This window comes from Cloeon dipterum, chromosome X (genome assembly GCF_949628265.1).
Source record: "Cloeon dipterum chromosome X, ieCloDipt1.1, whole genome shotgun sequence".
Classification (NCBI taxonomy): domain Eukaryota; kingdom Metazoa; phylum Arthropoda; class Insecta; order Ephemeroptera; family Baetidae; genus Cloeon; species Cloeon dipterum.
In genome coordinates this window covers 15661286-15674683 of record NC_088790.1, presented here as the reverse complement: position 1 = coordinate 15674683, position 13398 = coordinate 15661286, and the positions used below count along the sequence as shown (strand labels likewise).

The 13398-nt window shown below is 44.4% G+C and overlaps 2 protein-coding genes and 1 long non-coding RNA gene across 10 annotated transcripts in view; 1 reads left to right on the top strand and 2 right to left on the bottom strand.

Moving 5' to 3' along the window:
- The window catches only part of onecut, a 42773-nt gene extending 37776 nt beyond the window's left edge, over nucleotides 1–4997 (bottom strand). For 2 of the 8 annotated variants that reach the window (XM_065496446.1, XM_065496448.1), the window contains exon 1: nucleotides 3323–4997. In XM_065496446.1, coding sequence (XP_065352518.1) covers nucleotides 3323–4811 — 1489 coding nt within the window. In that variant the 5' untranslated portion in view covers nucleotides 4812–4997. The remainder of the gene's footprint in view (nucleotides 1–3322) is intronic. The other 6 variants (XM_065496449.1, XM_065496450.1, XM_065496442.1 and 3 more) reach the window with 3 other exon arrangements.
- Nucleotides 4998–5004: 7 nt separating this feature from the next.
- LOC135947518 (uncharacterized) lies at nucleotides 5005–6401 on the top strand. Its single transcript, XR_010575636.1, has 2 exons — nucleotides 5005–5489; nucleotides 5953–6401. It is a non-coding gene; the product is annotated as an uncharacterized LOC135947518 (long non-coding RNA).
- A 2303-nt stretch (nucleotides 6402–8704) lies between these two features.
- cos (kinesin-like protein costa) overlaps nucleotides 8705–13398 on the bottom strand; it is a 31965-nt gene continuing 27271 nt past the window's right edge. The window contains exons 10-20 of the mRNA XM_065495841.1: nucleotides 12776–13093; nucleotides 12614–12720; nucleotides 12116–12328; nucleotides 11800–12065; nucleotides 11602–11740; nucleotides 11452–11547; nucleotides 10969–11103; nucleotides 10773–10916; nucleotides 10434–10571; nucleotides 10112–10382; nucleotides 8705–9487 (exon numbers count right to left, since the gene is read on the bottom strand). Of these exons, the coding sequence (XP_065351913.1) occupies nucleotides 9324–9487; nucleotides 10112–10382; nucleotides 10434–10571; nucleotides 10773–10916; nucleotides 10969–11103; nucleotides 11452–11547; nucleotides 11602–11740; nucleotides 11800–12065; nucleotides 12116–12328; nucleotides 12614–12720; nucleotides 12776–13093 (1991 nt within the window). The 3' untranslated portion in view covers nucleotides 8705–9323. The remainder of the gene's footprint in view (nucleotides 9488–10111; nucleotides 10383–10433; nucleotides 10572–10772; nucleotides 10917–10968; nucleotides 11104–11451; nucleotides 11548–11601; nucleotides 11741–11799; nucleotides 12066–12115; nucleotides 12329–12613; nucleotides 12721–12775; nucleotides 13094–13398) is intronic.

Sequence of the window (13398 nt, the reverse complement as noted above, 5' to 3'; positions counted from 1 at the left end):
AGTGCCGTCATTAATTGAATATGTCAATTGCAAAATCACATTTTAAAGGGAATTGGTACTGTATAATTCCAGAAAATCCTTGTTGCAGATAATGTACATATAATCTAATTCCTAATGATTCAGTTAAAGCTAAAATTGATTTGGGTAGTCTTGTATATATTTGATAAAAGTGGCTACGAAGTTTGCACGCTTTTCAAATCTTGATGACTGTCTCCCTACTTGCAATATTATTTTATTTAAAAAAAAGAGTTTCCCCAAAAGGTTTCGCACGCCGTTGGATAAAACTCAATCTGCCAATAAAATATGGTCAACCGCAGTAAATTTTAAACAAAATGGGCAAAATTGGAAATTTGACTGTAGCATGTTTTGAATTGTGCCCTGTATCAAAACACTTTAATAAAAAAACTAATAGAATTACAAGTAAAATGAATTCGAGCCATTAGAAGAAATGGCTGCATTCAAAACAACTCCCCTTTTAGCTATTTCTATTTAAATTTTCGCTTAGTGATATAATTTAATTATTGCAAGCATCCATATGTCTTTTTAAAGGTATTTCACCTATAAGTGAAATGCAAAAAGAATAATTTTTGCACTTTTTGTGCTCTATTTTTAGGCAAACGGTAAAAATCAGATTCGTTTAAAATGCGCATTTCCTGTAGATGGTATCGCAACATAACTGGTGTAGCACGTCATGTTTAATTAGAAAATCGTTACTTGCGGCATGCAAGTTCACGCGTTGTAAATAGAGAGCTAGAGGAATTCGACGGGCTCTTTCATTCATTCATTTCTTGGTCGCACGCTGAAACTAATCGATTCCTCACAAAAAAAGAGTGACGACGAAGGAAACATATACGCTTCAAGCCACTTGGAATTAAGGTCAAGTGCGCGCCGGCCTTTCGTGAGACATCACTTTAACTCCGAAGCAAAAATACTCCGTGTCCTTCCTTAAAACATCTTACTTAGATGGTTTATTTCGAAATGCAGTATTTTCTAGGTTTTGAAACATATATTTTGCAAGCTGTCTACTCAATTAAAAATAGTTGACATGAAATAATTTTTAATTTGCTGGATTTAAAATTTACAATACTGATAAAATCATTCGATCCATGACGTTCTTGTACTAAACCGTTATTTTAAGACATAAAACTTTAAATCCGGTTCATACTTCGGCATATTTTTAGGAGAATAAAGCAGACTCTGGAAAGTGGTCTCACCCTTCCTAGCAAAATATTATTTACAGTTTAAACACTTTTAGTCGGTAAAGTTTTCCTAATTCAAATCCCCAGCGTTCGTTGCCGAGTTTGGAGTTTGTCTGAGACCAACTTGGGGCTACTCGAAAGTTTCCTGTTGAATTTTGCGCCGTAATGTATGCACTGCGAATAATTCGGTCGCGTTGCTGAGCTTACAAAGGCGGCAATTAGAGGTCTCCCACGGCCACTTTTATTAACAGCACGGCGTACTTTTTTATGAAGAGCACTGTGCTGCAGAGCACAAGTGTGTCACAAGTTGCCTACCCTCGGCGCTCTGCAGGCGCTCCACGCATACAATTTTTCACGGCGCTCGTGCGAGAGCGAACCGCACCGAGACCAAGCACGCTTCTGTGTACTCGTATTAAAAAAGCAGGCAGACTGAAAATGTGGCACTGCGTTTTCATTTGTCGGTTCGCTTTCAACTTTTCACGCTGTCACTGCCGGGAAAGGTTATTTTTCTATCCGCAAGAGTTAATGCAGGGGGGAATGAGCGCTCTAATTCGGGGCTGTATATTATTCATTTGAATGGTCGCGTTTTAATCATCATCAGCAGTGGCGGCGGCGGCGGCGGCAGCGGTGCTCTCTCTATTTGCGTAGCGTTTGTTTTTTAGGTCGCTATGGCTACGAGTGAGGTTTCGGCTCCTTCGGGCTCCACGGAAAGATGGCTCGGCGGGAGGCCTCTGTGGAAAAACGCGCGAAACTGCGAGCGGAGAGTAGCACGAAGGCCAAGAAAGAGCAAAATAGATCAATATAATGAGCCGAGAGTGATATCCGCGGAATATATTTCCCTGGCTGGAGCACGTGTTGGGCACGTGACCCACCACCACTCGGATTGTTACGGACTGGACCGGGATCAAGTGGCTCACGTTTCACAATTGCAAATATAGAAATATCCTGGCCAAGGGAAGCATTACACACAAATGAAACCGTACGGAAAATGAGAATGGTCTCTGTTTGAAACAATTTTAGTTGTCTCTGTTCTGCAAACGATAAATTTCAAGATTTGATTCAGCAAAATATTTTTAAGAAGGTTTGTGTGGTTCTTATTTTCTCATTTCACATATAAAAATTAGAAAGTTTCAAAGAAATCAAGAAGTTTGAATCTTTCAAAAGCATCGTTGGGTTACAAATCCAACCATAAAGGCAAATTCAATAAATTTGAACAAAAAAACACAGCCCTATTCATATGGCTTATGGATTTCTGATAGAATCTTCTCAGCATAAATTATTTTTATGATCGGAATAGAATACAATGATGTATTTAATTTTTCTACTCTTGTATGTGTGTTTGAAACCAGGTTAGGTGCATAAATGTGAACAAATTGAAGAGAAAAATTGTCACTAAGGTTCACGGATTTCATCTTTCAAGATGTTTCGCGTCATGAGAATCGGCATTTCACTCGTTGGAAAGGTTGCTAATAAGTTATGACATCTTGGAAGTATTGTCGGAGGAAGGAATGTCCAACATTGAGTTCAATCAAATGTTTTCAAATCTTTGTAGATAACATCGCAGTACGAGTTTAGTTTGTATGTACTGCTGATGGGGACTGAGAGGTCATGTACGAGAACGTGGGCGATAGTTCAACTTTTCAATTTTTTCACACAGCTAGAGGTTTTCAATCAGAGCAAAGTAAAGTTCCCCATGTGTGTATTTTTTTAAAACCTTCAAACCACTTTTGAACATTTTGGTGAAAAGTACGGCCTTGAAATTCGAGATATTTCTAAATGGAGATGATTTTCACATTTCTTTTTCATCATTTCGGGAAATTTGATCACCCCTTGGCCGGGTATCGAGGCTGAAGTTTGGTAAAGAAAGACCGGCCCGAAGCGCAGATCTTTCCCGTTCGGGAAGACGTGCGCTTGGGGCCGGCGTGTGCAGGACAAAAAAGCCCAAGGCACCGCCTCCGCGTCGGACGGGCGTTTGGCGGGAAACGCCAGTGCAAGGCGGAGACGGTGGCCGAGGCTCCGACGGTTCGCCGGCCGCCCCGACGCTCGGTGGTCGTCCGTATCCGGGGGCGAGCGGGGGCGGCGGAGGCGGCGCGTCGGGTGCGCTCAGGGCGATGGGAACGTACCTGCGAGTCGAAGCGCCGACATCCGTTGGAACTCGGGTTCCTGCAGCCATTTCCACATACGTCTAAAAGTTTCCCGGCCCGATTTAAGTTTCGACCACGGTTTGGGGTTGCGCAATAAATCTGAAAGAGTTCCTTGCGATCGGCATAGAACGCGTTGTGCGAAAATGGCTTGAGGGATGCTGTACCTTTTGAGTTCGGCGCTGATTCGCTGCGCCAGCTCCTTAGTGTTGATCTCCTCGATTTCGGCGGCGGCGGCCGCGGCGGCCGTCGACGCCGACGAGGAGCCGGCCGACGATGAATTGCTGCCGCCGCCGCTGTTGACCTTGAGGGCCAGCGACGGCGGCGCCGACACCACCACCGTGTTGGCCACGGGCGGCGACGGCGAGTGGATCGGCGAGTGGTGCTGCTGCTGCGGCGCCTGCGGCGACACGGCGCCGAGGCCGTTGACACCGCCGCCGGCCGACGACGCGAAGTTGGGACTCACCACCAGCGTCGGCGAGTGCATCGACGCCGACGGCGGGCTGAGGGTGGGCGAGTGCGGCGCCCCCATGTAGCCTCCGCCGGGGCCGCCGCCGCCGTTCGGCGACAGCGACTTGTGCGTCGGCGGCGAGTGGATGCCGGCGCCGGGGCCGCCGGGCCCGCCGCCGTTCTGTCCGTACGCGCTCTGCGGCGACAACGGCGAGTGCTGCTGCATCTGGCAGTTGTTGGGCGACGACGAGTAGTGCGACGGCGGCGACATGCCCATCGAGGGCAGCTTGTCGTAGGGCGCGTAGGCCATGCCCAGACCGGCCAGCCCGTTGTTCTGCATCACGGTGAACGAGCCGGACACGTTGGACGCCGCGTGGCCGTACGCGAACTTGTCGCTCATGGTGCTGATCGGCGGCAGCGGCTGCAGCGGCGTCAACGTCGCGTACGACGACGTCGGGCTGAAGCCCGGTGGCGACATCCTGCCGTTGACCGAGGTCAGCGTCTGGTACGTGGGCTCGGGCTGGAGCGCCCGGAAGTCGGACGCGTCGATCATGCCGGCGATGCCCGACGAGGGCGACAACTTGCCCGGACTCAGCAGCTCCTGCGAGTCGAGCTGTGAGGAGCCGTCCTCGTGCGCCGGCACGATCACCGACAACTCCTGTTGTTGCTGCTGCTGCTTAACGGAGGCCGGCGAGAGGTCCTCGGCGGCGGCACCGGCCGACGCGCTACTGCCCACCTCCTCCTGCTTGACGACCAGCGACGGGTGGTGGATCACCAGCTGCCGTATGAGTTGCTGCTTTGTAACGTCCGGCGGGCTAGGAGGTGAGTCGCCCGCACCTTCCGAAGACGAGGCGGCGAGTGAGCGCGACGACACCACCGACGGGCTTAGCCCGCCGCCGCCGCCGCAGCCACCGCCACCGCCGTTACCGCCAGGCGACATCAGGTCGGCATGCGTAGAACTCGGCGACGAATCGACCGTCGTCTCCCTCGAGTGCTGCTCCATCTCGGCCACGCCGTCCATCGCTGCTGCGAACACGCACACGCAACCGATCACACGCAACCCCGCCGACGGTCCGCGACGCGATTGCCGAAACCAGTGGTCGAATCGGGCATAATTTTTCGGGCCGAAACACACGCCAACACCGCGTTCACCCACAACTCACTGCGGCCACCATGTTTGCGAGTGGGCCGCGCGCGCAGCGAATCGCGCACCCCGTACTGGCGTGCCCTGTGCAACCCCGTCAGCGGTCGACCACCGTCCGCCCCACCGCGCTGCCCTGTAGCTCTGCCGAAAGGCACGCCAGTCGCAGCTGCCAGCTGCCGCGAGAGTGAAATGGCTGGCCCCGACCCCAGCCCCCGGCCTCCGAGCCGAACGCCTCCGCCGCGACGCCAGCGCCGAGTGCCGACGCCGTCGCGCGCCGTCCCGCGCGCCCCCGTCGGCCCCGGCCCACCCACGGGCCCCGGGCCGCCTGACACCCGCCGACGGCCGCCCCGCGACCCTTTGTTTTGCTCGGGCACATGGCAGAAGCGTGATGCCTATTGATTCCGCGCCGACACGCCGCCAAAATCCGATAATTTTGATGCCTCGCTCGCAATCAATAATAATTACCATGTGCTGCTGCCGCCGCCGTCGTCAGTCGTGCTCGCACCGCCGACCACCACGCTGCTTTTCGGCCCGACCCGCCCCGCCGATGTCCAGGTAAGTGCTCCGTCGCCCCCAGACCTGCCGACCCACTCGGCTCGCCAGCCCGACGGGAAGCCTACCTTTGTTTCCTGCAGGCGCCGTGCCCGCCTCTCTCCTTGCCTCGATTCCTGCCGATTTTTAACTGTCATCTTCTCCAACTCCTTTATATCTGTTAAATTCTCTACCTAGGCAAGTCCGTAAATTTAAATAAAAAAATTCCGGTCGCCTTGCACTGCATTTATGAGTATCCCATCTTCCCGTTTAGTGAAAAAGCAGGTCAGAAACTATTGAAATCCTCAATTTCCCTTACCTCCATGTAATATTCAGCAGAGTAAATAATCGAATTTATCCTCGTTGTTTGAAAGCTGAAACTTTATTTGTCTTGACATGTTTTGGCTTCAACCGGCGCCTGGGACTCTTATCACTTTGTCAGGTACTAAAATTCAATCTTTCTCAAATTAAAATTTCTCGTTCTCAGGTCGATCACCAGTTCAAAACTAACAGTACTGGAGGCGACCCTGTCCAAGGAGGCACGCCACCTGGACCTTTCGGCCGCCGCGGAGAGGAGGCGGCTGCTCGCTTCAATAAGGGCCAGGCGCTTTTGGACGCCCGTGGGCTCGGTGAGCACTTCGAGGAAAAACAGCGGACACCACGGGGTGCTGCAGGGAAGAGGCTCGGGAAAGCTGGACCTGAGGGGCATATTGTCAGCCGAGGAACTAGATCACCTTGAGCGGCTTCTGCAACTGATGCAGGTGGTCGAGCCGCCCGCCATAAGTCAGTGGAACATAAAACCCGACGAAAACGAGGGCCACGACAAAAGCCGTAACGTTGTGTTTCACATGTGAAAAGAAACGTAATTTTTTACAAATTGAGGGAGGTTGTGTGATATTTATTGATTGCTTTCTATTAAAATTGTTTTAAATCTTATATGTACGGTGATGTTTTAATTACTAAAACTAACTCGAAAGAGAGTTTAGCCAGATGATTTTTTTCTTTTCACTGCAACCCTTTTAGTGTTCTAAATAATTTTATAAATGTTTTCCTTCGTTGTGCAGTGAATTAAATACGTCAAAGCTCATTCTTTGGAAAGGTAAAAGGGTTGAGTTTGTTGTGTCACGCTTTTTAATATCGATTGCGCAAGGTGGTATTCAATGGAGTTTTTTTGTCAGATAGCCATCTATACACATTAGAAATAGCAGGCGGCGCGGCCAGGTGCTATTAAACAATTTTGTTTGCAGTGAAAAATAATGCGTGCGCGCACCTCCTTTCAATCCGGCCTAGGGGGACGCAGCGTTTGCCACGGGCTCCCCCTTGCTTACTTGCTTGCATACACACTTCTGTCAGCTTCCTCGTCTAACTCTCCCCTCAATTTTAATGACGTTATCACTTTCGCGGATAAGAATTGCAATTCTGAAAAAATTTCACTCGAATTGTTTTCATTCTTGGAAGCTGCAGCCTCTACAGCCAGCCGTAGCTTTTTTTGCGCTCTGCGGCGCCCGCATATTCAAGTGCATGTGCACCTGACCCACGCTGCATTTTATACATATTTATGTACACTCGTGCCACACTCAGATAGGGGCTGCGTCAGCTCTATGTAAAATGCACGCACCTACCTCTTCTGCATACATGCAGTATGTTATACGGGGGGCGCGCTGTGTGTCGATGACATGATTACGCACAGTCATTCAAATGCGAAAAAAATATCGTACGCGCCACTTATGCGCAATTTTATGGGGAAAATCTCGTGGTTCGTTATTTTAATTCTCGGAATATGCGTCGAGTGCCATGGGAAATCAAGATTTCAGTGGTTTTTGCTATTGAGGTATTTTTGAAATACAGTTCAATCCACTCTTTTAACATAAAATTGCGCAACTCATTGGAGCGAATTCACACAAAAAGGTAATGTAGAGTCAATATGCTAACCCTGTTCACAAACTGTTCCAAGGGTTTACTGCTATATTCGTAGCAATTGAATACATTTAATTTTGTAGCATTTAAATTATTGCTTCCTCTCTGATGACTAGTAAGCTTTTTAAAGGTATCCATTAAAGTAAGTTTATCAAACACCGAATATTTCAATCGAAGCTTTTGACTTTTTTCATTCATTATAAAAGCAAAGAATTCCGCACCTCAAGGTGGGTTGGTTAAAAAACCCGAGTTCCAGCACGAAAATCAGTCGGCTGGTTCCACTATTAGGGCGCATTGGTGCGTATCGTGCGCCTCTTTTGTGTTTTGCAAGCGAGAGTTTAGTTGGAAGCAGGTTCCTTCCTTTTAATAGGAAGTAAGGGCGGAGAGAATGGAGAGAGAGCGCGGCCCGTGCTACTTTGTGCGTGATGAGAGGGAGCGAGAGAGGCAGCGGCAACGGCGGCGGCGGACAGCGGCAGGGGCGATACTCGTAGGAAAGGAAGGCAGCTGACAGGGGGAGAAAACGGCGATCGAGAGACCTTTACATGCACACCCAGCATTATTAATATATATAAAATAATGTGTGTGCGAGAGCGCGCCTGGGGCGGTATCAAATGACTTGTTTGTGCGTGTATCTGGCCACGCTATCTGGTCATGCAGCCAGCTGGCTTGTATCGACGCGATAAAGGCGATTTAACCCACTGACTAACAAAGGCACCTTTATCTCTGATCTCGCTTTACTGTGGGACTCGGTGCATGTGCCAATTTTTTAAAATTTAAATGCCTTTCCGCGGTGCATCGTGTGGGGTTTGTGGTATAGTTTTCAACCAAATTGTGGACATGTTACAGAATGACAGTCCAGTCATTTTTTTCCGGAAAATAAAGAAGGATTTATAAAAATTAAATCTAAATTTTCCCAACGTCTTATCTTATTTGGCGCATTGACCGTTTTCAGGGGCAAAATTTGGAATAGCTCGAAATATGTGTTATTTTTCAGCTGTTTTTATTTGCACAAAAAACCGTGGTGAGTTTTGCGAAATTGACTTGCCCTGTTTTTAAGACGTTTAAAAATAGGGAAACCCACTAACAATAAGCCTCTCATTTGAGTAACATTATTTAAAATTTTCTGCATATTTAAATGGCTTAAGTACGAATTATTTTCATGGAAGGAAATGGGATAAAAATAAATTCAAATTAGATTTGTTTTATTCTGAGCTTTTTGCCTGCATCTATTCAGTTGTTTGTTTCTATTTTTGGATAAAGCCGGGCGTGGAAAGAAACGATTGTGCGAAACCAGTTTTGTAGGAATGAAAAATCAAACGGAACTCTGTTTCTTCTCGAATTTTTATTCAATGACAGATGGCAAAATTATTTTGTTTCAAAAGTGGCACATCTTTTACCGGGATTTTTATAAGCGTGAATTTATTCGTAGACTTCTGCCCTCATCACCTAGAGTCGTTGATAGTGTATGTGATTATTTTATCTGAGGTTCAAAGTTTTAAGAAAAATAACTTCTTGAAAGCAATAAAACAATTTTATATTAGAAAACAAGCCAAGCATGCAATGGCTCTAAAACAAAGATTAAATTATGTTGCAATTTTTGATATCAAGACAGTGATACTTATTTGTTAGCCCGCAAGGATTTAAAATTTATTAAAATTTACGAAAAATGCATCTTGGGCTCCCAAATCACATGTACTTAATATTGACCTGATAGCAAGATCTAGTTTCAAGATCGTTTGTTTTTACAATTAAAGTTAAGCTGTTAAGCTCGAGATCAATACTTTTTGTTAATAAATTAAGTTTCAAACAATATTATGCAGTATTAAATTAAAAGATTTCATTTTTGCGCACCATTTTAATTGAAAAGCAAGAAGTGACGATTCGTGTTCTAAGGAACTTGACCAAGTAGAGACGAGAAGAAATTAGTCAACTGGCAAGCCACTAATCTTGATAGTCCCTTCCTTTCCGTTTTGGAGGGACGAGTTTTCCCCTGGTGCTGTCATGCGCGTTAAGTTGCAACGCAAGTGGCAGTTCAGCAGCAAGGGCGTCAAATCCTGGAAAGCCAGATCTTCCAAGGTGGTGTGATGACGCACCGCCACCATTACCTGAGAACATTCAGGAAATAAATACCTTAATTATTAACCGTCTGTGTTGCAGCATAACAATGAAAGAGTCCACCATAAATTAAAAAAGTGGATTCACTCCCAATTACTAGGAGAGGTATTCTCATGCAACACAAAACCAATATGGAAAATTATAGACAAATAAAAAATCTAGAAATATATAAAATTTCTAAACAAAACGACAGGAAAGTGATTATTACGTCGTTATCGTATTTAAATAATAAATATTTTAGGATGACTTCCGTGCATGATTTTCATTGGGTTGAATGATAATAATTATCATTTTTAAGTTTTCAATTTGGACAGGACTTCCCCAGATGATTTTAATGATGTAGAGATTTTGTTTAACTTTCAAACTTTGTTATCTGTTCGCGGTGTTATCGGGACCCGGGTTTCAGCATTCGCGCCCTTCCCGGTCCTCGGACAGGGATAAAAAGAGCAAAAGAAAGTTTTGTAATACCTATAACAGCCATCATACAGAGCTGACAATTAAAATCTTTCTCTTTTGGAAATTTCATATTAACCATCTGTTTACGAATTTAATTCTGAGACAGTCAACATAGCAATTATATATAATTTCATTTTATTTTAAAAATATGATCCTACCTTTGGTGTGCACCATGAGTCTCATGTCCTCCATTTTCTTCTTAATCACACGGTCGCCCTGTCTAAGTTCCATGTCGAAGCGGGTGGCCACTGCTGCTCTTGTCGCTTCGGCTAATTGTTGGCTGCTTTCACTCAGGGTAGCAAGCAGCTTGTGCAGCTGTTCCTGATGGTCCATTTCTTTGGCCAAAAACTGTTTCGCGGTGGCATCACGCGCTTCCTCCGTCTGAATGCCAACTTTATGCAGCTTCCAAGCCAATATTTCGCTGTGCGTCTGAACATTTGGTTGATTATTTAAATAGTTCAGAGATAAGTCAAAACTCACATCTTGCTGCGCTAGTTGAACTGCTAGTTGTCTGCCTCCATCCCGCATGTCAACGCATTTTTTGAAATACTTGTAGAGGAGCAGTTTGGTTTCGTTTAACGACAGTCCAGAGAGGCGTTTTAAAAGAACATCTTCATTCTGTAAATATATTTTTAATATCTATCATTCAAATAATAAGAGCACAAGTGAAAATTGCAGATAGATTTGAATTGTTCTCTATGAATAAAACAAGTGTTAAGTTCTGAGATAAAGTTCACGCAAATAATATTTAGACCACATGACTTCAACTTTTGAAATCCACATTTTTTACAGGGCAAAAAGACAGAAATCAACACTTACCTCTTCCCAGACTCTATTCACAGTTGACCCTGAGTTGATGTTAGAGATTATTTCGTTTTTATACTCTATGGCAGTGTCAATGGCATCAATTGCCTCTTCTAATTTATACAGGTTCCAAAGTTCCTCTTTTTCTAGATATTTAGTCTACGAAAAATCCCATGTGAAAAACAAAAAGAAAATAAGAGAAAATATTTACATCTTTTAACTTGTTCCGCAGTTCGGTGAGATCAGTTATAACATTATTTTTTAGTTTCCTCAACCTATGGATTTCCTTTCTTTGCCATTGCGGATCACGCTCATTTTCAGGAGTAGGAACTGCAATGTCTTCTTCCTAAAAGTATTTATTTAGGCTTGTAATCATTGTTGGGATCAGTAGATATTCATCAACACATTAAAATAATCAACATCTGCTGGTCAGAAATGCGAAAACCACATATCGTTTAAGTCACCTTGATACCCTCTGACAAGCCAAAAGGGGTTCAGGGTAGAACCCTCACCCCTATTCAACCCTTCTCCACCCTTGACTTAGAAGAGTAAAAAATTGATTTTTCCAGCGCTGATTGCACAGTAACTGGCCCTGAATGTTTTAAATCATCTTGAAATGGTTAAGAAGACGTGTCATAGATGTTGTAACTTAAAAAACTAGTCCAAACGCCTGTATACTGTTAAATAATCATACCTCATTGATATCAAAATCTTCATTGGCCTCCAAAGTGTCAACAGACCCATCAGTTGAAAGATCCTCATCAAGAGGAATCCCACAGGATTCTGGCCTCTGTAAACAGCGTGTTGATTTTTCTGACATCAAAACTAAACATATTGGGCGTACATTCTGTGGGCTTGCTGTTCTGAGCATGAGCTGCTCCTTTTCCAGCATATCTTTATATTTTTCTTGTCTGATAAAAAGTTTCCTCAACTTTTCAAGCTGCCTGCGCGAACTTGTCAGGCTCCTCTCAAATTCTATTGCCCTAGAAACAGAAAAATTCACCTTTAAAAATCAATACTGAATATCATAAATCACAGCTACTTTTTAGGAGTGTTGTCCAGCAGTCTATAAACAGTGGTTGCGTCTTCGAACTGCTCCGTGTACTGCTTCAAAAGCTCCCTGCACGTTTCAACAATTTCTAAATGGTGCCTGCTACGTGGATCCGACGCAGCAACTTTCTCACTCTGCGCTAATTTCGCGGTGCAAAAGCTGACCATTTCCAGGGCTTGATTATACTTGCTTAGCACCTTGGCCTTCAGTGACTGCCGTAGGTCCGCGTGTGCAATCAGGTCTTTCAACATCTCCTCCTAAAACTAAATTTAGGGAAGGGCAAAAAGGAGCTAGTACAAAGCCGCACCTTAAGCTCAACAACTCTCCGCAAGTCAAGAATTCTTGTTTGCAATGACTGCAGTTCGATCATCACTTTTTTAAGGCGGTTGTGCTTAGCTTTGACAGGATCCCAATCCTTTTTCTCAGTATTGGCATCCATGTCTGAATCAGTCAGTGGAGTATGTCTAGCAGATCTACTTCTAATAACAATGTCTCCACACTCATTAGAGGCAGGAATTTCCTGTGGAAAATTTAGATTAAAGATCAAGGCGTTCAAGAGTTTTAAATTAAGAATTATTGTCAGGTAAAGATGTGTGAATTATTAATTACATTAAAAATTACCCACTCAAAATGAATTAAATTTAATTTCGTTCCAAAGAAAAATCAAACATCCAAGATCAATTTTATCCCTCATCCCCTAGAGTTCCAAGTCTAAAAGTTTTGTCAAAAAACAAAGTATCAACTTATAAAAGTTTCCTAACTGGACTTTGATTTATCAGGATATAACCAAAAATCCATTACTCACAACAATAAGTTCAGGTTCATTAGGTGCAACAATGGTCCTCTTTTCACTACTTTTCACCGTAACAGGCTCATTTTCGTCAGTCGCGAAGAGCTGGTCAAAGTCAAATGCTAGAAAAAAGTTGTTTTTAAAAATAGTACAAATTTGGATATAAAGAATATTTACAGCATTTAGGCGATATGTGTTCATCGTCAGTCATATTCATGCCAATAACATCACAGACATTGGAGTTGTGTTCTGAGCGGAATTGTTCCAACAGAGTGTTCACTTTTGCATTCAACTCAGGTGTGCTTATTCCTCTGCTTTCCTTTTCGTCATCTGTGCCAGTTGCTGTGCTTGATTTTGCGTGGTGCGTTCCATTTCCAACCATCTCTTCGTCTGTGCTGTCACTGTCCGCGTCATACACTGGTGTTTGGCGATTGTTATTGTTCACCGAATTACTTTCGTTTTCACTAACTTTCACTTCCGATGTGCCACTCAAACCTGTTAAAGAAACACATGAAGTTTAGAATAAGATGTTGAACATCTGACTTAAATTGGTTAATCATCCAAAATTAAATTCAACGTGAATTCAATTAACAAAAACGTTGAATTCATCAACAATCCTTTATTTTTTCTTTCATGAGAGCGCAAAAAGTATGACACAAAGCATGATTATTAATATAAAATAGACTGCAAGGACAGACGACATTCTCCAATTCATCATACTCATAGTTTTATTAAATGTCTTTGACCAGTTTGTTAATATTCTAGTAAAATTATTACATCCAATTAATCAAGATAAAATG